This window comes from Dermochelys coriacea, chromosome 4, assembly GCF_009764565.3.
Source record: "Dermochelys coriacea isolate rDerCor1 chromosome 4, rDerCor1.pri.v4, whole genome shotgun sequence".
Classification (NCBI taxonomy): Eukaryota; Metazoa; Chordata; order Testudines; family Dermochelyidae; genus Dermochelys; species Dermochelys coriacea.
In genome coordinates this window covers 40,690,760-40,716,235 of record NC_050071.1, presented here as the reverse complement: position 1 = coordinate 40,716,235, position 25,476 = coordinate 40,690,760, and the positions used below count along the sequence as shown (strand labels likewise).

General features: G+C 41.4%; 1 protein-coding gene across 1 annotated transcript; it reads right to left on the bottom strand.

Moving 5' to 3' along the window:
• Positions 1 to 1,300: 1,300 nt before the first annotated feature.
• Positions 1,301 to 8,893, bottom strand: RPL7L1 (ribosomal protein L7 like 1). Its single transcript, XM_038398518.2, has 7 exons — positions 8,716 to 8,893; positions 8,192 to 8,300; positions 5,641 to 5,804; positions 5,309 to 5,446; positions 4,914 to 5,023; positions 3,932 to 4,144; positions 1,301 to 3,359 (listed from the first exon to the last, which is right to left on the bottom strand). Exons 1-6 carry the CDS (start codon positions 8,823 to 8,825, stop codon positions 3,936 to 3,938), a joined length of 840 nt encoding a protein of 279 aa, XP_038254446.1. The 5' UTR covers positions 8,826 to 8,893; the 3' UTR covers positions 1,301 to 3,359; positions 3,932 to 3,935.
• Positions 8,894 to 25,476: the final 16,583 nt, after the last annotated feature.

Genomic DNA, 25,476 nt, shown 5'->3' with positions numbered 1-25,476 from the left:
TGGTTCTGGCAGCTGCTGGTCATGCTTGAGGAGTGTATCTCTTGTGCCCTGTAACTGCAGGAAGATTCAAACCTGGACCCCACAGTTTGTAGGCAAAGAAGCTCTATCACTTGAGACAAAAAATAAGGACCTACCCCCACACACATGCACACCCAAACTCGATTTGCTCAGCTCATCTCAGCTGACAATTGCTCTTTGCATTCTTTAGATGCTGCGGCAGTTCTTTTTCACAGTGCTTCTCTTTCTCCTTCACATAAAGTGACCGAGTACCTATGAATCCTGTCATGTTTCAATATATACACGTAAATGAAAACATTTTTTCTACTAGGAAATTAGCCAGATTAAGAATTTACGCTCCAGATGTTTTATTTTAGCCTGATACTTTGTTATGGGTCTTCCAACTACTGCCAGCCTGGTTTGGAAGTTAGTAGATATTCACCAGCTGGATGTCTCACTCTGTCTACTGATGTCTAATTAATTTGTCTACAGAATAAGACCACTGCAATAGTTACCACTAAAACAATTCTGACTTGGGGAACCTCTTTCTCCAAGGCTTTGGCATACCTGTTTGCATGAAGTTTAGGTTTTGAATTCATCAGTACATTTATGCTGTGATTGGATTTGACTTTGTGTATACACTGCATCCTAAGGAACATATGATGTTAATCTGCAGTGACCCACTGGTTGAATCGGAGTCCCATTGATTGACCTGTGCCTGAGAATATGGAGGATCAAACTGTACTGAAATAGAGTAAAATCTGAATACTGGGTTAGATATTTTGTTAATTACACATGATCTAAAAAATCAGATTATCGCTTGGTGTCTCCGATGGAGTTCTCTATGTGTGCGGTATAAGTATGTATTGCTCTAGACTAAGAATTTTACTGAAAACCTTATAGTCCAAGGAGAATCCCGATAACTTCTTAAAGGTGATCTGCATTTGTTCATTTTAGTTTACAATACCCATAGTTTAAGAAGATTCACTTCTGCTTGATATATGTCAAACACCCTGCTTTAATGATTTAAAAATAAAGTAGCTTCAATACTTGCCCTAGGGAATCCCAAGGCAGAGGTTCTTAGGCTCAGCTCCCTGCTTTCCATCACTGCTCTTTGCATATGCAGATGCAAAAACCATTGCCCTGTCTCACTCTTTAATATATTACTGCCTTCAACTCAAGGGTGGGAGCCAAAAAGCCTCAGACTAAGGGCATGTCTACACTAGAAAGCTGCAATGCTTTAACTGATATAATTTTAAACCAATGTAGATAAATCAGTGCAAAAAGGCTGTATGAACACTTATTTTGATTTAAACCAGGTTTATTTCGTTTTATCCTAAACTGATAAACCACTCAATGTGAAAGAACATCCACCCAGGGATTGGCATCAGTTTAAAAACTAATTTAAGTTAAACTTGTGCAAATTCTCCATGTGAACATGTTTAGAGCAGTTAACATTATAGCTTACTAATTTAACACAGCCATGAGGTTTCTGAACTATTCAAAAGAAAATGAAGTTACAAGTGGCTAAGGCCTATGTCATGTGTGGAAGAAGATAAGACAGAAAGAAGTTTGTCTTTAAAATTAAAAAAAGGAGTTACATGCTATATGACGATAATAGAAAAATTCAAGAGCTTTACAGGTCACCTTCAAGACTTCAAGTAGAGAACATTTGCATTACAGGAGTATAGCATACCGTAAAAAAGGTAAAAAAAATTCTTCACTTGTTCTTATGCATCCATAGCAATATTCCAGTGTTTTTATCCATAGATCTCAAATATAATTGTTCTCATTTTACAGATTGGGAAACTGAAGCACAGAGAGGAACCAATTTACCCAAGACCACAAAGTCAGTCAGAGATGGGAGAAAACACAATTCTCCTTATTCTGAATCTAGTGTACGCTGACCCATGCAGTTCCCTAAGATCTTGCAAGATCTAAGTCAAACCCAAGAATTGAGTGACACTTACTGTCCAATACAAATCTTCAATAAGATCTGCACAAGAATCGTTTTCTATTAGATGGAGAAAAAATGAACACACTCACTTTGAGAGGAATTGAAAACAGATGTACTACCAATATCACTTTGTTTTCAGCCTATGACAAATCTATCCATGCCCTAACATTTGTTCCCAAAGGTATGTGAAAAGGTCATTTTTACTGAAGTGCAATGGTCTCTTCCCTCCTCTTTTCACACACACTAAGAGCACCATTTGCTCCCCTTCCAAATAGGTCAGACTGGCAATTACAGCAGCAAGCCATGCTCAGAAGCACTTCCTTTGCAAGTGACTGCAAATCAGCATAGGTACTCCTCTCCAATGAGTGTAATCCCACTTAGTTTCATACTGCAATCAAAGCACTGCTTTCCATTTCTTCTGCCACTACTAGTTAGGTTTAGGGATAGTCAATTCTCATGTTCAGTACAGGCAGAAGCTCGGTTTTACCAAGAAAACTACCCTCCTGAATTCCTCTCTTCTGCTTGTTGATTTATTACACATATGCTAACCTCAATCTACAGGAGAGTTTGATAATTTATTTGAAAGTCACTGAGTAAGAAAGGACTTCTTTACAGCTTTAATCAATGAGGTAAAGGTCAAATAAGTTTTCCCTTAAGGAAAATGGGGAGTCCCTGAAAAGGCTGATTTAGGAGAATCTAAAAGGCATTCTGTGATCAAGCAGCAGAGGATCACCACTTTTGCAGTGGGCTAAAGAGAGTCTGGATATTTCAGAAATTCTAGAACATCTATTAGTTTGTTTACTGCTAGCAGGTTGCCCAGCAACAGTGACTAAGGGATGTATTTAAAATACACTCCTCAGCCTTAACTGTGCATCAGGAAGGATAAACATCTTACCAGGCAACTGTGATATTAAGGGAAATTTGTAGCTGGAGAAAAGTGCAGCATCACTAGAGACAAATTGATTCTGTTTGGGAGGGCTGAATCACAAGATCCCCAGGCACGGTCAGCTACAATGAAGGTTTAAATAATGGTGCGGGAACCCCCATCTTCCAAACCCCTTGTTTGCAGGTACAAGTTCATTCCAAGGACAGATCCTTCAAAAGGAAGATAGTGTAAAACCAACAATAGTAAAAATTTGTTTTAGTTATGTCTATTTCATCAGATGTACAGGGAAGCTCTGCTCCCTGGAAGTTCAAGTCACTTCTTGCTCACATTTGATAGCAATGTGACTTCTTCCCAGAGAAGGAACAGTACTAAATCCATCTCCCTCATGCATGATCTCTCCTTGAAGGCAGAAGTAGTTAGACAGGAGATTTAATGTCACATTGCTCAGTTCCAACAGTCTGCAAGAACAAACGTACAGCATGGAGCAGGAGACAAAAACCTAAAATCCTCATATGGACCCTAGAGGACAAGAAGGAAAAGAGATATATCAGCTTTGTTAGAATATGACAAGTACAAAAAGCGTCTGGCTTCTAAGGAAGAGTTCAGTGAGACTGCTGATGTCTAATGGAAAATACAGTGGCAAATCTAAGAAATATCAATCCAGTGCTGTCTTATTTATAGAATACCTAGAGAGGATCTCCTTCCTGAGGGTGGTGGTGGAATTGGTGAAATCTCCTTCCTTAGAGATTTTTAAGGTCAGGCTTGACAAAGCCCTGGCTGGGATGATTTAGTTGGGGATTGGTCCTGCTTTGAGCAGGGGGTTGGACTAGATGACCTCCCGAGGTCCCTTCCAACCCTGATATTCTATGAAGAGTTGTAAGTGCTTTGCTTGCAATCTAAATATCTCTACATTGACAAGCTGCTAGCTTTTCACTCCAAGATCTCCAATTTCCCACTGCTCTGACAGTCATTTCTGTACAGTCAAGTATGAAGCCAGTACAGGATATTTTTAAGAAATAGATGGTATGAATAATTTGCAGAACCCACAGCAATCAACAGCATGGTACATGAAGGAAATAACCACTCCTCACCTGACTAGTTCAGCTGACGTATGAGCTTGTTGATTCCCTCGTCTCGGTACCCAGGTTCACCTATCTCCTTGAGGAAACCGACTTTGTTACGTGCAGCATGGCGAGCAACAGAGAGATGAAATGGCCATAAGAAGTTAGTGATTTCTGTGAAATGCTGCCCAGCTGAATAAATTTCATGAATAAGATCTTCCAAGCAAATTACATTAAACTTTCCTGGGGGAGGAAGGGCATAAATAAATAAATGAATAAAATAAATAAGGAGATGCACAACTATAAAATCCTTCTGCACCTCACCAGACTACCCTCACATTTCCATTTTCTCTCTCTGAGTCGCAGTCTCCCCATATATCACAAACCATTTAAGTTACAGACCCCATGTAAGTTCCCTGTAAGCTGCGCAGCAACCTATTTAGCACCACGCAGGCGCTCAATGAACCCGCCACGGCATGGAGGAGGCACCCCTCCTCGGGCCCACAACCTACCGCAGCTGGGGCGGCCCGGACCTGCTGGGGCTAAGGAAGGAGCACCTATCTTGCAGCCCCAGCTGCCGCGGGAAGAGAGAGCGCTGAGGGGAGTCTTCTCTCCCCACCGTAGCCCCAGAGCACTCTCTTGCACCCCAAACCCCAGCCCCACCTCAGATCCCGCACCCTCAGTCAGAGCCCTCACACCCCTGCACCCCAACCATCTGCCCTAGCCCTGAGCTCCTCATCCCTTGCCCCACCCCAGAGCTCGCACCCCCAGCCAGAGCCCTCACACCCAACCCTCTTCCCCAACCCTGAGCCCCCTCCCACACTCTGAACCACTCGGCCCCACCCCCACCACATGAATTTTGTTATGTACACCAATATGAAGGTCATGTGTCACACATCACCTCCATATTGGTGCACATAACAAAATTCATTCCGCACATGGGTGGGAAAAATTAGAGGGAACACTGGTCCCCACTTCCCTCAGTTCATTGCCTTAAGGTCTTCTTCCTCACCTAGATGCTCCTCTATCAGAGTGTTGTCTGTCAAAGGGACCTTCTTCTTGTTGATCTTTGCTTGACCTCGTTTCAGGATGAGCTCTCGTACAGATTTCAGATTGGGATGTCTGTACAAAATGAAAAACCTGGTTGTTACTGCGGGAGGTATTAACTGTGTAGCACAGAGTTAACCAAGGGGATCTCCTACCTCACTGTTATGTCACAGAATAAAGAGTGCTAGTATTTGAAGCACATTTAGAGAAACGAGTCCCAACACCGTTTTTAGATGTCAAGACAGCAAGTTGTGAACTGAATTGAAAGAGCTAACTAACCAAGAGGAAAATAACTACATAAAAAAGCCACAATGAATATTTAGTTTACCACTGTATTATAAAAATCAGAGGAGTACTCACCCCCATGCTACATAGGGCTCCACAGTGCGCAGCATCTTCAGTGAGGCTGGAGTCAGTTTAATGAATGTGCCACTGAAAATCTTCCTCAACCGCAGCATCTGTATCCCTCTCCGCACCCTTAGACTCACTCCTTTAATCCTGAATTAGAGACGCTACAGTGGTAAGTGTACTTCTCCCACCCAGGCATCACCCCACCTTGTAGGGTGCTGCATCTTGATAACCCTCACCTTTTCCTTTTCACTGCAGCAAGTACAGACCAGGAAATGAGCCTGAGCTAGTACAGAGGAAACCAGCAAAAGAACGTAGATGGTATAAAAGAAGAAGTTCCTTACTCTGCAATCCGCACAACAAAGGCCAGCTTGTGTCCCTGAGATAGAACCATTTGGCCAGGCTTCTGTTCCATGCGCTTCAGCCGGACATCATCTCTGTGTTTGCGCCGTGAATCTCGAACAAACGTCTCAATACGTTTGAACTGTATTTGTTTCCCCTTCTGGTGCTAAATACAGAAAGATGAGAGATGATCATCTCTCTCAGAAGGTGTATATGAAAGGTACATGTGGTCAGAGGAAGAAAATGAGATCTAGGGCCGTCAAAAAATTCTGAAGCACATGAGGCCAAACTCAAGAAACAATCTTGCAGGGCTGTGTGGCACAGTACAGATCTCAGTCATTAGCTTCAACTCACGAGGCTCTAGCTCATGAACCTGAACCTTTACCTGAGCAATTGGGAAAATGTATGTGGAGAAGTGCAGAACATATACCTGAACATTCAATCTAATAGCAATGCAGCTAAGCACGAGTGAGAAACTAAATGGAGCCCTCCCTGTGCAGCCTGAACCAGGGCTCCACAGCTAAATATACTGCAAGACAAAGTCATAGGTCAGCAATAATCTAGATACCCCAATTTAAGCCACATATGAGTGTAATGACTAAATCTAGGCAAAATGTTTCAGCCAAAAACTTTTTTCCACTGAAAAATGCATATTTGGATTGACCAAAACATTTCACAAATTTGTGCTGATTTTGGCAAGTTATTTCAGTCAAAACAAAAAACAGACACATGCCTGGTTTTGATTTTGGGGGATAGATTACACACCAAAAATGGAGATGGAGGATGTGGTGGTCCCCGATGACCTTGAGCCCTGTGGTCAGGACACTCATATGAAGTGTAGCAGTCCTAGGTTCAAATCCCTGCTATGGAGCATGCCCCCCTCACAAGTGAGTGCTCTAATCCAGTGGTTTTCAAACTGCAGGTCATGATCCAGTACTGGGTTGCAGAATGGAAGACACTGAGTCACAGCGGCTCCAGTCAGCACCGCCAACGAGGCCGTTAAAAGTACCATTGGCAGTGCTGACCAGCTAAGGCAGGCTAGTTCCTACCTGTGCTGACACCGTGCTGCGCCCCAGAAGCAGCCAGCAGCAGGTCTGGCTCCTAGGCGGGGTGTACATGGGGCTCTGCATGCTGCCCCTTCCCCGAGCACTGGCTCCACGCTCCCATTGGCGCTGGGGAGGGGGCGGTGCCTGCAGGTGAGAGCCACGCAGAGCTACTTGCATACCTCTGCCTAGGAGCCGGACCTGCTGCTGGCCGCTTCCGGGGCGCAGCGCAGTCCACAATGCCAAGACAGGCAGGAAGCCTGCCTTAGTACCCCCACTGCATCGCTGACCTGGAGCCACCCAAGGTAAGCTCATGCCCCAATCCTCTGCCCCAGCCCTGAGCTCCTTTGGGTCGTGGGCATCAACAACTTTCTCCAACTGGGTCACCAGAAAAAAAGTTTGAAAACCACTGCTCTAATCAATCACTCATTCTCTGTCCCAATGAATAATTATTTCATACAAAGTAACAACAACTTCAACAGGAGAGACTGAGGGCTTGGCTACATTTACATTTTATAGCACTCTAACTTGCTGACTCAGAGGTGTGAAAAATCACCCCCCTAAACGCAGCAAATCCCTTTAAAGCGCTAGTGTAAACAGTGTAATCCCCTCGTGGAGGTGGATCTCCCAGCGCTCGCGCGTGACCACACTCACACTTCAAAGCACTGCCATGGGCGCACTCCCACGACAGCACTTTGAAGTTTCCAGTGTAGCCATGCCCTGAGATAGCCACTCTAGAAAACCCACTAGCTGGAGATCAAGGCACTCACCTCGAAGGTGAGAGATCTGAATCAAGCAGATTGAGGTACTGACCATGGATTTCCCACATGCTGGGCAAGTGCTCTAACTGATGGGGAAGAAAAAGATAGCATCGCTTCCTCCTCTATTTTTTCTTGAGAAATGATTGCTTGGGCATGAAACTCCAGGAGAGGGGTCATGATTGTGAATCCTGACCAGAGATAGGCTCTTAAATCTGGGCCAAAAGGAGATGCCCAAGTCCCTTTGAGGGGTGGGGCTTCTGTGCAACCTGTGAGGTCTCTACAGACTACAACTAACTAGTCCATAAACCACAATGTGGAACCAAACATATTTTCTGCAACACTTCTTTATCCACTGTAGACTGGTTTGGGTTGGCATGTCAGCTTGTTACTACAATTAGGTAAACTACAAATAAAATCCCCAGGCCACGGATACATATAGCCATTACCACAGCCATCCCCAACTCCCTTACAGCAATCCCATATCCTGTGCGTTAGAAACGGTGCCTCCTCCCGCATCTACACCCCCCCCCCCCCGCCACAGACACACACAACTGAACTACACAAATGCACACAGAGCCCTTTCCCTAGGCAATAACCCACAAAAGCCTCGCCTGGGGGCACTCCTGCAGAATGTGCTTTCGTAGCCTCCACCTTAGGGACAAGCTGCCGAGACACGAGAAAAGGAGCAGCTGCTCTCGCCCGCCTGTCGCGGGGAGAGCGCAGGGTGCCCGCAGTCACAGGGCCCGTACCTTCCGCTTGTCCAACAGCGCCTGCTTTGCCTGGGTGGCCTTGAGGGCCTGATACGCCTTCCTCTTCTTCAGCAAGTTCTCCGGCACCAGGGGGATCTTCCTTTTGGGTCTAACGCAAGAGAACACGGCAAGCGAGACTCGTCACGCCCCCGGCCCTGCCGCCGCATCAGCGCCGGACCGGGCAGGAGAGTCCGGCTCAGAGCTTCTTGCCGGGCCCCTCCCGCTGCGCCGGGCCGGGCCGGGCCGGGCCGGGCCAGGGAGCTCGGCCCGCGCTCAACGCCGGGCAGATACGGGACCGCCGGCCCCGCTCCCGCCCGCGGGAAGCCACCACGCCGCGCGCACGTGCGTGCGTCCCCTCCCGCCGCCCCAACGGCCAACAGACCCCGCGCTGACAGCAGCCTCCCCCTCCCCCCACCGGCGGCTTCTCCGTAGTGCCCCGGAGCCTCCCCAGCCCAGGGGCCGCCCTCCCCGCAGATGGAAACGGATCCTCGCTGCCAGCCCCCGCTTGCAAATTAACCACTCACTCCGGCTCCGCCATATTTCCTTCTCCGCCAGAGTCCGGAGTCACGCCACTCGTGCGCATGCGGCTACTGCGCCAACGAGCCCCGCGCCGCACCCGCAGAGGAGCCGGCATCACTGCGCATGCGTCCGGGTACCGCAGCCTGTTGGCGCTGGCTCTGTGGCTTGGCTCGGAGTTCCAGCTCTCTGCTTGTGCGCTTGGGAGCCGAGTGGTTAACGGGGGGAGGGGGAGGGCGCGTTCCACCGTCCGCCTCGCGCTGGGGCCCCGCGTGCAGGTGGAGCGGCGCGGGGCCCCGGCTGAGGCTGCACGGGGAGGCCTGGCAGCGCAGGAGGGTTGCTGGGTCAGAGCCGCTGTCAACACCTTAGGGCGGGCCCCGGAGGGTGTCTGTCTGCGCTGCAGTAGTAGCAGCCCCACGCCTTCAAGAGCCGCGAGTGGGTTCCCCAGATCTCCAGATTAGCTTAAAAATCGAGATGGGCGGGGGGTGGCTCTCTAGCTGCCTTCTGTTATTTAACCTGGTGGGCTTATATCTTCCGCCTTTTCTCTGCACTCACTAGAATGGGTAAAAAGAAAAGGAGGACTTGTGGCACTTTGGAGACTAACAAATTTATTTGAGCATAAGCTTTCGCGAGCTACAGCTCACTTCATCGGATGCAAGTGAGCTGTAGCTCACGAAAGCTTATGCTCAAATAAATTTGTTAGTTAGTCTCTAAGGTGCCACAAGTCCTCCTTTTCTTTTTGCGAATACCGACTATCACGGCTGCTACTCTGAAACTAGAATGGGTAACACACTGTTTTTTGTAACATGAACACTAAAACATGTACTCACATGACTCCCGCAGCCGGGCTTCAAAAACAACAGCAGCTAGCATAGGGGTTGGGATAAAAAAAATGGTGAGAGTGGGTAGTCTTCTGTTGGGGGAGAAAGTACAGCCTGAGGAGGCTAAAATACTGCTCTTAACATGCCTGGAAACCTAAAGGACCAGTCATTCCAGGCATCAACCCATGCTTCAGCTGCTACTCTTTCCCTCCTGCTCAGGATGGATACAAGTGGTCAGGAGGAAAAAGTTCTGTGAGATTTGCAAGGCAATTGTAATAGGGCAAGCAATTCAAAAGGATGTCAGCCTCTTCAAAGATCATGCAATTGGCTTAAAAAATGAAATTTTAACAACATAATAAATTATTTTTATTTGCCTTCTGTTTTGGAGACTAAGATTCACTTGGGTCACATTTTCAAGCTTTTCTCCACAACAACGAGGGCTAGAAACTTAATTTTAAAAAATGAAAGCTGAGATTACCTGATCACGTGCTTCCAGGAGCTGGGGTTTTAAGAACACCTGACCAAATGTGAGAAGGAACATGGGAAGCAATTGGGGAGTGAGTTTTGGGAACCACACAGCCTTAGTAGCTGAAGTACATACAATGCCTGTGTCAGCCATGGGACACCCAGCACACTAGCAGCCAAGGTTTGGTACTCCTGCATGCTGGTGACTCCACAAAAGAATGATGCTTATGTCTGGAATAATGTAACAATTAAGTTAACAATAAGTTCTTCAGGGCAGACTCTATTTTTTTATGTGTTTGTACAGTACCAAGCAGCATGGGGCTCTCTTATTGGAGTTGTTGGGTGCTACTGCTTTTAAAAATGAGTTCCTTGCCCTTTTTACTTCTAAATCTCACCATCTATCCAAAAATTCAACTTCCCCTCGGCCTCTCTGTAACTCATCACTACAGTCATCACTTATTATCCCACTAGGGAATGTATATACTTTCCAAACCATGGAAAAAATAAAAAAGTATCTCTCTGCATCATATAATCAAAGAGACAAGGTGGGTGATAATATATCTTATTGGACCAACTTTTATTAGTGTGTTCTTCACCAACAGATGTTAGTCCAATGAAATATATTACCTCACCCACCTTGTCTCTAATATCCTGGGACTGACATGGCTAAAATAACACTGCATATCATATAATCAAAGTCATTTGGGGCACTCTATCTCATTGCAGTATAATAGACACCAAGAACTTGAAATCTAATAATTTTCAAGCACAAGTTGAAAGTTAATATCATTATAGGTATAACACCTATCTTTGAATCCTAATGCTAGTTTGTGTGCTATTGCAGCTATAATACCCAAACAAAATCACTTTTCTTTTTCTGTAAAGAGGCAGCCATATTTACAAATACTTCTTGCTAATTTATGAATATTGCTATTTTTTTTTCACAAAAAGTACCACAGACAATCGTACAGACAATACAACAAGCATTATAAGTTCATAGATTCCAAGACCAGAATGGACCATTGTGATCATCTAGTCCAGTGGTTTTCAACCTGTGGTCTGCACACTGCTAGGGATGTGCAGACTATGTCAAAAGGAACAGCAAAAGGTTGTGTTACCATAAAACAAGTGATCATCTAGTCCAGTGGTTTTCAATGTGTGGTCCATGGACTTCTGGGGGTCCGAAGACCATGTCTAAGATTTTCAAAGGCGTCCGCACCTCCATTCAAAATTTTTAGGGGTCTGCAAATGAAAAAAAGTTGAAAACTACTGAGAGTCTGACTTCCTGTGAAACTGATGCCATAGAACTTCCCAAAATTATTCTTACAGCACATATTTTAGAAAAAAAATCCAATCTTCATATAAAAATTGCAGTGATGGAGAATCCACCACAACCCTTGGTAAGTTGTTCCAATGATTAATTACCCTCACTATTAAAAATGTACACTTTATTTCCAGTCTGAATTTGTCTAGCTTCAAATTCCAGCCATTTTATCGTGTTATACCTTTCTCTGCTAGATAGTAGAGCTCATTATGAAATATTTGTTCCCCATGTAGGTACTTATAGACTGTCATCAAGTCTCCCCTTAAACTTCAACAGCCTATAGTGTTAACCTCTTGCCATGACCTAATTGCTCAGTTATTCAGCATTCATTCAGCTGACTGCACCCTTTCACTTAGCTGAACACAGGATTAGAACAGAATGAGGATTTTTTTTTTGCACCTTTCTTTTCCTGACAAGTACAGACCTGTTAGATGAATATTGGTTTCCATCCCAGAATTTTAATCACATTAAGTATCTCACTCTGCTAAGTGTAAATTAAAATGTACTTCTATTCTTAAATTTCCCTTACAGTCCCTCTCTTACTATATCAAGGTAACATTTGGAGCTCCGAGTCGGTAGATTCTTTAACCTCATTCTGTGAGGTTCAACATGTTCCATTCATGGGCCACTAACTTTCTAAAAAGAAATAATTAATTCTGTTTCAGAGTATAGCACTAGAGACTTTAGAGAGATCATTTTACAGACAGTGAACAGGAAAACTTGACTTCCTGAAGCACTTCTGAATATTTTCTTTAGCTTCTGCTAATTGACATCAAGGCACTTCTAACTGTGACAGATGCCCTTTTAAATATGTTAGCATTTTTAATGGCTAACAATAATTAATCTGGGAAAAACGGAAGGAAAAATGAAGCCTAAAGGACAACACAATGTGAAACAATGTTTCCTAAATGAGTAAATGATTTACTTCTGAATAAAGGCTCAGTAACTGTAACCCTGAATTCAATGGAACTACTTATTTGATTAAGAGCTGCTAGCTTAGGCCCAAGATGTGTGCAGAGTACAAAGCAGCAACTTTTTATTTCAATGGGGCTACTCACGGAGGATGATGCCACTCAGCGTAAGAGGTAGGAGAATCTGACTCACTGCTGGCAATGGTTGTAAGAGCAGGATGCTGATTCTAATATATTCCTAATAGGAATGTCTGAATTTATCACTTTTTGTGTTGTGTTTTTGGTCAGCTTATTATTCCTGTGATAGATCTGTTTCTTCAACTTTGACCAATAAACGTGAATCTACTGTATCATAAATGGAAAATGCAAAGAGAATGTAAGAATGGAGATTGCTCCATTCAGCTCTCTCCCAGGCTTAGAGGAACACTTTCTGGGTTACAAGGAAGATGCTATGATACAAGTAATACTGTCTGCAATGAATAAATATGAGTTACTTTTTCTAGCACCTTATAATATGTAAATCATTTTGAATCACATCCTGCAACCCTTAGCCATTTAACCAGTCCTTATCACGCAAGTAGTCCCATTGCTTTCCATCAGACTATCAGTGTGAGTGAGATGCAGCCCTTTAGATGCCCCCCACCCCCATTAACAAGTGCTTTATAACATCATTTGTAACGTATTTTAAAATAATGTATACTTGGCTCTACGACGAGTAGGAATGGGTGAAAAGGTTTGGAGAGTTAGTGTAAATAGGTCACCATGTTTGCTCAGCTTGACCCCTCTGTTCAGGCCTGTGTGACCTTTCCTATCCACATCTGCTAATTGGTCTTCTAGCCTCCCCCGAAACATGACATGGCTGTTGATGACATGCCCAAACACCTCCCTCCAACTTAATACTTTTGCCTTTTAGTAATTACTTGTGATTTAAGGTCGTTCCATTTATTCTTAGTCCATGTGATAGCGTTCATAAGCAAAATAATTTAAATTTATTTTGAGATCAGGATTTAGTGTTGTCTATCAAATGCTGTACCAAAATCCAAATCTGTTACATTTACCACTTTTCTGTCAGCTGCTAATTTATGGTGATTGAAGCTTCATGTCCTTAAATCAAGTACCACTGTGCTGATTCTCAGCATTACAGGGATATTTCACAGTGTTTCCCCACCGTTGGGCCTAATGTGGAGGGTCAGGAAACTGATACTAGCACCAGTACTTGTGTTGTGGCTGAAATATGCATACCTTGGTGGGAGGGTGGGGATGCCCTGGCCAATTTCCAGGATCCCAGTGTTCAGCTTTAGTATCATGGGTAATGCAGCAGCACATGATACTGTATGTGATTGTTCTTGCTGTGGCCAGTGCTTTGCTGGCATTGCAGTAACCACTGTAATCTAAGAGGGAGCCATGTATATATGATTGAAAACAAGATCATAAGCCATTGCTCTACATCTACTGCAACTGTTTCTTGAGTAATGTGCATGCAACTTCTGCATATACAGACTTGCCTCATGTACCATTCCATTTTTTCCCTTTTCCACTTAAAAGAAAAGTTTGATTATATCTTTTCTGAATGTCATTTCCTTTTACTTCTAATTATGAGCCAAATTCTTTTTATTTGGGCTGTGTTAAAAGCCACTGTTTTCACTGTTATTTTCAACCCATAGTTTTAACCAATCATCTTTTTTCTGCAGGGTAATCTCAATTTCCTCATAAATCCCACCCCTTAATCCTAAACTAACTCTAGTTTCCATTTTTTATGCTTATTAAGCTGAAATTAGGGTGACAGAAGCTTGTGTCTTAATAGTTTTGGTCTATTGCATTTCATTAGGGTTTAAGAAACTATATGTAGTAATGCAATATATAGCAAAAGCACACTGATTTTTTGTTATTTATAATTTTTATTATTTTTTCCAAATTAATATAAATATACCACACATATACCAAAATGCCAGATTCATCATAATACATAAAATAAATAAAGAAGGTTAGGATAAAGGGGAGAGGAAGCAACATATCTATCTTCAAAGTCTGTGCTAATCATAGACCTCTAAAATGTCAGCTCAAATTGCTTTGAATTTTTCAGGCATTCCCTTTCTCCAGAATGCAAGTCATTTGTTAGCTGTGAGGTCAGCCATATTACTCAGCCACGCATCAATATTTGATGGGGACTGATTTTTCCATCTTTGCAGGATTAATATTTTAGCGACCAAAGCTACAAATTAGAACCACACAGCCTTGTTACCAGGTAATCTTCAGGTATCAGGAATATATCCAAAGATGGAATTTAAGAGGGAGGGCTCCAATTTTGTATCCAATATCAAATTAGTCCTTTGACCCAGCTCATACCAGAAAACCTTGATACAAGGGTACTCCCAAAAAATATGAGCTAATGTAGCACCAAAGGAGTTACATTTCCAACAGTGGTCAGCATTTCTGAGGCCCATTTACCATTAGCCTATGTGCAGATCAGTATATTCAAAAAAGTGTCTTTTGGTAAATAAGCCGCAGCCCCAGGTCTATAGCTGCTTTTTTAACATTAGACTCAATTGTATTCCATTGGGTTGCAGATAGTTGTGTATCCAAAACTCTATTCCAAGAAACTCTCAAATTACCAATCTTTGGCCGAGTTTTTTGGGACAGAAAAGCATAAAAGGATACCACTGGCTGAGAAATTCCAGGAAGTTTTCTCCAAAATAATAAAAGTTCTGGAGATTCTTGAGCTCCCAATGCATCCAATCCAAATATATTTTTAAGTAAATACTTTAACTGGAGATATTTGCATGCCCCAGAACAGGGCGAGCAAAATTGTTGCTGAAGATCTACAAATGGTTTAAATGTATCATCAGTTAGCTGTAATACAGTCATAATTCCTCTGTCTGTCCAATCCCTTCACATCAAGGTTTCGTCACCGATTTTAAGGTTAGGATTGCTCCATAGGACTGCCTCTGCATGGAAGTCAAATTTCACCACATTTGCCCCTCAGCCACTATTGTGGGAGCTCTGGAGCCATCAAATCTATAATAATTTGACCTTGCAATGTCTGAAAGGGTGACAGGGTATATTCTCAATCAATCTGGACCCAGAGTCAGGTCTGTGTGGTCATATCTAACAAAAAAACAAAAAATCCACAAAGGGAGATATGAAATTTCCAAGTTGGGAAAACAAAATCATCTCAGAGATCGGGGGAGCTATGATTTGCTCACAGCCAGTCTCAGTTTCTGATCGGGACCCCACAGGAACATTCTGAAAATATTATTGATTTTCTTAAAATAAGTTTGAGGAATAGAAATAGGGAGACCCTTCAGGGCATACAAAATTCTGGGAAGAGCATTCGTTTTCAGTATATTAATTTTATTCCACAAACCAAGGGTTTAACAAACTCAATCTCTCCAACTCATTAGCCATCTGGGCAATAATTGGTTCTATATTCATTTTAGGGATATTCTGAATATTTTTGGGAACCTGTATTCCTAAATATTTCATATAAGTGGATTGCTATTGAAAGTCCCAATTTGAGAAAATGCCTTTGTGAGCATATTTGATAATGCCTAAGATTTCTGATTTACCCCAATTAATTTTATATCCTGAAAGGAATCCAAAATTATTAGTAATGATTATAAGGTTAGGAATGGTAACCTCCAGCTTAAACACAAATTCAAGAGCATCATCCACACTGAGCATAATTTTGTGCTCTGTTTCAGCCACTCTGATACCACAAATATGTTGATTTACTCAGATGGCAATGGCTAAAGGTTCTAGAGCTAAATCAAACAGAAGAGGAGAAAGAGGGTAGCCCTATCTCATACCTCTCTGTCATGGTAATGGGGCATAAATAATACTATTAGTAACTACCCTGGAAGTCTGGCTAGAGTATAAAAGCTTAATCCAAGCAATACATTGGTTACTAAATCCAAATTTTGCTAACACATGGTCAAAGGCCTTTTTGGCATCTAAAGAAATTACAGCTAAGGGTTTCTTAGAATTTCATGAAGCAACAATAATATAAATCAGTTAATGCAAATTATCTGAGCCATGTTTGTTATGAAGGAAGTTTACCTGATTTATGTGTATAACATAAGAGAAGTTTGTGCAATTGCACAGCAACAGTTTCAGCTAAAATCTAATGTCACAATTGATTAAAGAATTTGGATTGTAATTATGACATAATCCAAGGTCTTTAAAGGTTTAGAAATATCTGAAATTATAGCTTCTCTTACAGTAGGCAGGAGAGTTTGCTCATTCTTGGCATCATTGAACATATTCAATAATCTGGATGGTAAAATTTCAGAGATCATCTTGTAAAATTCATTTGGGAACCTATTGTGTGAGGAGTCTTTCTGACCTTCATTTCTTGTGTAGTCAGTCAGTTTCACAATTTCTAGAGGAGTATCTAGAAGTTCCTTCTGAGAATCAGAGATCTGTGTCTGAGACAATCCATTAAAAATGTTATCTAGGGCATCTTTGCTAATTCCCTTTCTGGCTGAATATAGTTTTGAATAAAACTGTTGAAATTGTTTATTAACTGTGTTGTATATAATTTATTGCTACTATCATGAATAAAAGCAATCTTATTTCTGTTAGCCTTTTGCTTAATTCTGTATGCCAACTGCTTGCCAGCTCTCTCACCAGATTCCCAGTAGCTTTGCTTCAAACAAAATAAAGCAAACTCAGCCTTTTGGAACAGAAGTTTGTTGATTTCATATCTTAGATTGATGAGGGTTCTGATTTTCTATGGGGAGGGGGCAGACGCACAGACTTCATCAAAGGCCTTAATTTCCTTCACAAAGATATCAATTCTATGTTCTCCACATTTCTTTTTAAAAGTGGCATTAAGAGATGATATGGCCTCTGATTAATGCTTTAAAGTCTTTCCAAAGTGTGACAATTGATGAGGCAGTGGGGGCATTTGTTTTAAACAAAAGTTATAACTCCTGCTGGACAGAGTTAACAAATGATGTCTCAAATAGCATTTTAGTTAGGGGTGCATACCCTTGAGGCCAAAAAGACATATGATAGGAACATGGTCCAATGTAACAATAGTACCAATTCCACAATCAGTGATAGAATTGATCAAATCTTGTGACACTAAGAAATAATCCAATCTTGAATATGTTGAATGAGCTACAAAAAAAAACCCACTATAGTCTCTGGCCATAGGATTATTCAATTTCCGCACATTTTGTAAGAATGTAAATCAGCTATGTATGTATGAAGTACCTGATGAGTATTTGTGTTTTATATGGAGATACAGAAGATTTATTAAGGACTTGGTCTACGTTTTTTTAAAGTTTCCAGCTATAATAATAGGATGATGGCCCATCTCGTTTATACTGATAAAAAAAATGAAAATATTTGGGATCATCCTGGTTGAGCATGTAAAGATTGGCAAAGATCATTACAGAATTGCCCATTTCAGCTCTGAGGATAGTAAATCTGCCCTTGCTGTCAGACCTAGTGCTCAGAATATTAACATTCAACTTTTTAATGTATCAGTATAACAGCACTCCTCACTTTAGAATTAAAGCAGCTAGACACTGAGAAGCTGACCCAATCTCTATTCAGTTTATAAGCTTCAAGTTCTGTTAGATGTGTCTCCTGGAGCATGTCAAAGTCAATATTCTCTTTTTAAGCAAATTTACTATATATTTTTTTCTTTAAATATGGCTATTAATATCCTTTCTATTCCAGGAGACACATAATTATCAGAGCCATCATTGTTAAAACGTACTGGATAAAATATAAAGTGGTTTTATGAATAAATGAGAAATTGCTAATTTTCCTGAGCAGCATACAGTTCTTGCATATATAAACAGCAAAAGTTATATAATCCAGGGTTAGGATGTCATTTTTCAGGAGCGGGAAGGAAATTCCCAGCATGGGATGGTAACAGGAGGGGGACAGAAAGAGTCATTTTAAAAGTGAAAAAACAAAACAGAAAAGATAGTGGAGAGTACCATACAGTCAAAAAGAAGAATCTGTTTAAATGGTCCAAAAATATACACTTGACACCCGAAGTGAAATCCAGATCAAGTGAAATTTGGAAATCCTCACAGTCCCGAACACTACAAGTATAGTAATCACCTATTACCAATTGAACCTTGATACATTAGTCTATAAGGAAGCACCATCTAATAAAGCAATGATAATATACATAGAATTACTAATCAAATGATAGATTTTACATCGATGCTTCTTTCCCATGAGTTAAGGCAATCGGAAGTAAATTGATAATAACTCTTTAACCCCATTGAGAAAAAAAAAAGAAAAAAGGAACTAATTTCAACTAGCACCCATCCACTTGTTTAGAGCAACCATATCAGATCTCAGAGAGCAGTACATAAATTCCATATGGTTGGATCATTGCATAGTCTCCCCTTGCAAAGGAAGAGTTGAGGTATTATTCTGCCTCCTGGGGGGAACTGAATGATTCTATCTTGTAACTATTTTTAATATGGAGCGTTGCTGGGTATTTAATAAAATACATCCAGTCCATCTTCCTGATCAGTTGTTTTGCTTGGTTAAAAGTAGGGCTGTTGATTAATTGCAGTTAACTCACACGATTAACTCAAAAAAATTCATTACGATTTAAAAAATTAATCGTGATTAATCGCAGTTTTAATGGTACTGTTAAATAGAATACAAATTGAAATTTATTAAATATTTTGGATGTTTTTCTACATTTTCATATATATTGTATTCTGTGTTGTAATTGAAATCAAAGTGTATATTATTTTTGCTTACAAATATTTGCACTGTAAAAATGATAAACAAAAGAAATAGTATTTTTCAATTCACTTCATATAAGTATTGTAGTGCAATCTCTTTGTTGTGAAAGTGAAACATGTTGGTTTTTTTTGTTCCATGACTGCACTCAAAAAACAAATCAATGTAAAACTTCAGAGCCTACAAGTCCATCGAGTCCTACTTCTTGTTCAGCCAATCATTAAGACAAAGAAGTTTGTTTACATTTAAGGGAGATAATGCTGCCCTTTTCTTATTTACATTGTCACCAGAAAGTGAGAACAGGCATTTGCATGGCACTTTTGTACCTGGCATTGGGGTGCAGGAAGGGGTTCTGGGCTTTGGGGGGGCTCAATGCTGGGGCAGAGGGTTGGGGTGTAGGAGGGGGTCAGGGCTCTGGGATGGGGGTGCAGGCTCTGGGTTGGGGCCAGGGATGAGGGGTTTGGGGTGCAGGAAGGGGTTCCAAGTTTGTGGGGGTTCAGGGCTGGGGCAGAGAATTAGGATGCAGGGTTGGGACTTACCTGTGGCGGTTCCCAGTCAGTGGCACAGCCAGGGTAGAGAGGTAGGCTTTCCACCTCTCCTGGCACTGTGGACCGGGCTGTGTCCTGGAAGCAGCCAGCAGCAGGTCTAGCACCTAGGTGGAGGCGCGCAAGCGGCTTCATGCAACTCTCGACTGCAGGCACTCCCCCTCTCCCAGCTCCCATTGGCTGGTTTCTGGCCAATGGAAGTGCGGAGCTGGTGTTCGGGGCGGGGACAGCATATGGAGCCCCAGGGCCCCCCTGCCTAGAAGCCGGACCCACTGCTGGCCGCTTCTGGGGCGCAGTGCGGTGTTGAAAAAGATAGGCACTAGCTTGCCTTAGCCGGGCAGCACCGCCGATGGGACTTTTAACGGCTGGCGGTGCTGACCAGAGCAAGGCATCCCAGTGCCTTACATGCTGCAACCCAGTACTGGGTTGTGACCCACGGTTTGAAAAACACTGGTTTAGATCAATTAACTTGGTCTTAATAGTCTTGATATCATTACAGTTCTTCCTAACCTGTTATTTATACTCTTTGAAATCATCTTCCGCTTCACAAATTCTGTGTTCTGCTTCACTCGTAGTCTGGATAAAACTTGCAGAACGCTCTGAATCTCAGTCATGGTGGTCTGTAGGTTGAAAAGTGCAGATTTAATGTGAATAGTATTTGTGGCAATCTGTTGTAATACAGCCAACAGCTGCATTCCATCAGGCTCAGGCACCATTTTGTTTGTAGAAGTGGGGGAGACAGATCTCAGTTTTTTCAGTGCTTTCAGATTTGGAGAGGAAGATGCAGAGCTAGAGGGCATCTTGGGGGTTTTGGTAATCACGCTCAATATTTCTTCGGGTTGGATGATGAGTTTTAGGGAACAATGTTTGGGGATTCCTCATGGGCCACTTTAGAGCTCAATGAAGGAAGAATGACAGCAAATGAGCAAATCACTATTTTTATCCAAAAGAAAATAAGTACCAGAATAGTTACAGACTTTGTAGGTTTTGTCCCCTTAACTTAACAAGTCAAATTAATCTCCACTATAATTCTTTTGAAGTCAATAGATTCACACCAGGGATAAAGTTTGCCAATTTATTCTTAGCTGTAGGCAAATTAAGAAGCTGCAGTTTTAGGGTCAATGTCAATCTTGTACTAAATAATCCCAACTCCTATTGACTTCATCTGGGGATGTGCCTGCTGACACCAAGGATTCATTTAGTCCCCAGTGTCTCCTTCACTACTGTGAGAGAACCTGGAAGATGCTTTTAAGGAGAGAAAGTGTTAAAAATAATTCTCTATAGTTGATCTTGTCTTAAAAAAAAATCTAGAAATATATTTTTATTTCAAAAGTATATTTTCTGTGCATATGAAAGATGTGGAAATGCCTTTGGAATAAGTTCATTCTAATATTGGTGTATGCAGTTTATAGTGATCTGTGCAAAATCAGGGTCTGATCCCATTGAAGGCAATGAGTGCTAAGGGTTCTCAGCTATCTCACAGAATCCATTCAGCACCTTCCTCACTGAACAGAATGGATGAGATTCTCAGATGGTGTAAAGTAGCATGTTTGCCTCTGAATAAAGACAATTTATGACAACTGAGAATGTGACCCAATGATTTCCCACATTTTGTTATAGATTCTTCCAAAGCAGAGACTATCTGTGCTGTCTATGTTTTAACTCTGTGATTGTATCATCGTGGTCATTAAGCATATTTAGAGTCCCTCTATTTAAAAAAATCTGAAGGTATGTTTTGAGACACTCACATTACAGTCTGGCCACCACATGATTTTGTCATGTTGCCATAGCAATTTTCACAACCACACACTATAACAATAGAAATTTAGGGCCAAATCCTAGTTCTGTTGAAGTCAATGAGAGTTTTGCCAATGATTTTAGTGGGTCTAGAATTTATGTATAAATCACTAAAATATGGTTAAAAATAATTAAGAACAATTAGCTACATACATGTCTTGTGGGCACCTGCCAGCCAGGATAGCCTCATTGATTGTATTGTCCTAATTGTTTCAGATGGTTATATATTCTGCATTATACAGGAGACATTAGACAGAACATTATGAAAACATAATTTAAGATTAAGCAGATGTTACACTGATGGAAGGTATTATTCATCAGAATATGACATATACAGGCCAAAATTTTGCTTCAAAGCAAAAAAAAAAAAACAAAGAAAAAAACAAAAAAAAACAAACCAACAACCAGATTTACTGGCAGGAGTACAAATATACACAGTTATATAAAAGATCTTGGTTCATGGATTGGATTAAAGCACCAGTAACTACAATCACAGGATTCATTCCTTTGGACAACACAGTTTTCTAGTATAACTATATGCAACTGAAGTATTGATGAAGCAGAAAAAATACACCTAGTTAAACCATCAAATCCATTGCTGTTTGTGTTATGTCCAGCAGGCCTTATATTAGTTATTATTAATTCTTATAATTTGGTGAGTATTTTAAATATTCCACCTATCTGACCTACTTTTTAAATTCATGACTGTCTGCCCTGTATGCTTCTGCTCAACTTAACTAAAAAAAAAGGCATCCACTCTGTTTGTTATTTAATTATTGATTCATTTGCTATTGAGATTGTGAATTCTAAAACATTCTCATTTGCTTGGAACGAAATACCATAGTTGTATCTTGTGTTGTGTCTTCCTCTCCCCCGATACCTTGCTCCATCAAGAAAACCTGGACTCCAGTTCATTTTCCTTATCTGATTTCAAATTAAAATCATGTCTTCAGTGATGAAGTGATACTTCTTTGAATAACTTGTGTTGGGTTTTTGAAGAATCAAGTTGTCTTGAGCAAATATGGGACTGATTTATAAGTAATATGACTGCAAGTTCACACTGTGTGCATTTTAACATCTAACACAAAATAATTTACTATAACATTTAGTAGACATAGTGTAAAGGGCTGGGATATGTCAGAACCACATGGAGTGAGCCAAAAATTAGTGGCAAAGGGTAGAAATCATTCATAACCATTTCTTCAAGCCTTTCTTAACTCAGATGTTACCTTTTTGAACGGTATTAAACATTAATGCCAATATTTTAAGCGTGGGTGCCTGGAGCTTCTTCCACCCCTTTCCCTCAAGATGTTGAGCTCCCTCAATTCCCATTGTTTTCATCTGGAACTAAGGACCCGTAGTATTTCTCAGGATTGGGCCCAATATTTCTACAAGGGATATTAAGTAACCCCAGTCTATAACTACCTACACTTTGCTTTTCCTAAAAATTTGTCATGTCTTCCTTTTTCCTCTGCTCACATTACAGTAAAACTGCTTAAAGATTTTCTTTTCTTGCCAGAATGCACACTGAAGTTAAAGTTGGATGATTTGATCATGCTACAGCTGCAGTGTTATGCAAGCATGAGACTGTAAATTCCACACCACTTTAATACATGTGGCTTTTTATCTGTCACTCAGTTGAAAGTATAAGAATGACTGTATTTCACTCAAGAAGACCCACCATTCTGAAGATAAATGTCATCTTTAGTAAAATAGGAAAATTCATCAGGAGCTCTACTTCAAAATCAACTGACTGTGTCTATTCAAAGCAACTAAAGCTCAATTAACAACTTTGTCAGTAGCATTTCCCCCCCATCACACTCAGAATACTAGTTCCTAAGTAACTGGATGACTCACAGAACTGGGACTGGATATGGAGCCTTTTCCGCCTAGGTCACTAGTTTGAATCCAAAAAGAAAAGGAGTACTTGTGGCACCTTAGAGACTAACAAATTTATTTGAGCATAAGCTTTCGTGAGCTAGCTCACGAAAGCTTATGCTCAAATAAATTTGTTAGTCTCTACGGTGCCACAAGTACTCCTTTTCTTTTTGTGAATACAGACTAACACGGGTGCTACTCTGAAGTTTGAATCCAGTGCACTTCAGCAGTGGTCAAAAATCATGAATCAGTTTAGTGACCCATTTGCAGAGTTTCAGCTAGTGCACTACTTTGCATGTGACCCTATGTTAATGAGGACAAACCAATTATTTGCCGAGGCAGTGCAACTACAGAACCATTTGGGAGATGGCATCTTTGGTAGCACTACCAGCTCCAATTGAAGTGCAGCACTCATGCTGGCTGGCAGCTGGGAGAGGACTGGGTGAAACAAGTGAGGGTGCTTCTGAGCATTGTTCCCACTAACGCTATTGCCTTGTGCCCACCACAGAGACAGTAGCAGCACTAGAGAGATCAGTACAGTCAAGGTAAGCAGAGAAAGTAGCAAAGGGCACAGAGGTCTTTGAATTTATTAATTCTATTTTATTCTGTATATTGTATTGCCCTCATCACTGACTACTCCCTGAGATCACTCTCTGCAAGGCTGAAGGTTGTCAGAGAGAGAATTAGAGCTGAGGGAGACAGACATTTTGTTGGGTAGGCAGAGAACCAGAGGGCAAATCTCCTATGAATCTTTTACTTTTCTAAAAAATCTATTTGAACCCATGCTTATATTTGTGACTTTAGAGGTCTCAGCTCAATTCCTGGTGGAATGCACCACCATCACAAAAACCAACAGCACACTAATTGGCATCCTTGTTGGCATTCACACTAGAGAGGCCATCTGAGCATGGAGGCTGAACTACACCACCACAGTGCTGCCTCCCGGTTAGGATGCGGACACATCAGTCTGTTGCTGTAGGCAAACTTGTGATTCATTGGCTTGTGCTTTACTATCCTATTATCTATACTGGATAAAAGGCACTTCACTTTCTTTAATGTGGCGTCTTTCACCTGGGCAATAAATTTACTTAAGGAAAACAATTGTAAAGTAAAATAAGAAACAAAAAAGAAAACACATCAGTTCCACAGGGATATATTTCAAGAACTAAGATAACATGGGATACTAGGTCCTTTAAAATTATTTGTGAACTGATAAGAAGAAAAATGTATTGCAAGTGCTATTAAAATGTCATCTCTTTCTGTGGTAACTCCAGTGTTGAAGCGGGAAAGCATTTAAAAAATGATACAGGAATCCAACTGATGTTAAAACATGAAAGCATTTAAATGATGTCCTCTCAGTGGGAAATGCAGAAGGACAGAGGGATGCTAAAGATTGCACAGAAAAACAGAAAGGTCATCGGCATACATTGCCAGACATAGAAAAGACTAGGGAAAATTAGTTCCCTGAATAAGTGGCAGGTTTGTATTATTTCAAACTAACGTTATCGAGTTGGGCCTCATCAACAAAGGGAAATGGGTAGTAAGGGCATGCTGTTTTTTGGCATATGAGTCAGGATACTTAGGAACTTCTAATACACCTATTACTATATTATCTTGGCACCAAATCCAGTATGAAGATTTGCAATAGGTTTGAATGTAAAAACAAATGTGACCTTTCCCTATTTTACTCTGGAACCCATTACTCCACGGGGTTCTCCTACTCTGTCTGATCAGACATAAGCTGCTTATCTTCACTTTCATCAAGTCCCTTCACGGCCTATCCCCATCCTATTAATCATCTGTCATTTAACGTTGAGATGTTGACTCCTGCTCTCAATCAGCCCATGATTCCAGCTCCATCACCCATTTTTTAAATGTTCAAACAAGCACTTTCATGCCTTCATAAATATCCACAAAGCCACCTTATTATCCTCCTTCAAGAGCCTCCTTAAAATGCACCTTTTTCATGGTGCCTACAACATTTTTTTGACAAGAACTAGGCTACTGGTGTGCTGGGACCACTCCCTATTGTCTCACTGTTTCCTTTGATACCCTCTTCCCCCCGTACCTCTGTCATCTCTTGTCTTATACCTAAACTGTAAGCTCCTTGGGGCAAGGACCATCTTTTTATTCTGTGTTTGTACAGAGCCTGGTCCATGATTAAGGCTTGTAGGTTCTATAATAATAATAGATAATAACAACTAAATTTAAGTGAACATCTGTTAGATGTGTGATTCATAAAAAATCAGGAGACATTTCAGACTTAATTGGAATGATACAGGGAGAATTCACATGAAATTTCTAG

Coding starts and splice junctions, on each gene's coding strand:
- RPL7L1 (XM_038398518.2), bottom strand. CDS start 8,825: ATGCCGGCTCCTCTGCGGGTGCGGCGCGGGGCTCGTTGGCGCAGTAGC. Junction 5,447..5,640: donor TTTGTTGTGCGGATTGCAGA/GTAAGGAACTTC, acceptor TCTCTAATTCAG/GATTAAAGGAGTGAGTCTAA. Junction 5,024..5,308: donor GAGCCCTATGTAGCATGGGG/GTGAGTACTCCT, acceptor CATTTTGTACAG/ACATCCCAATCTGAAATCTG.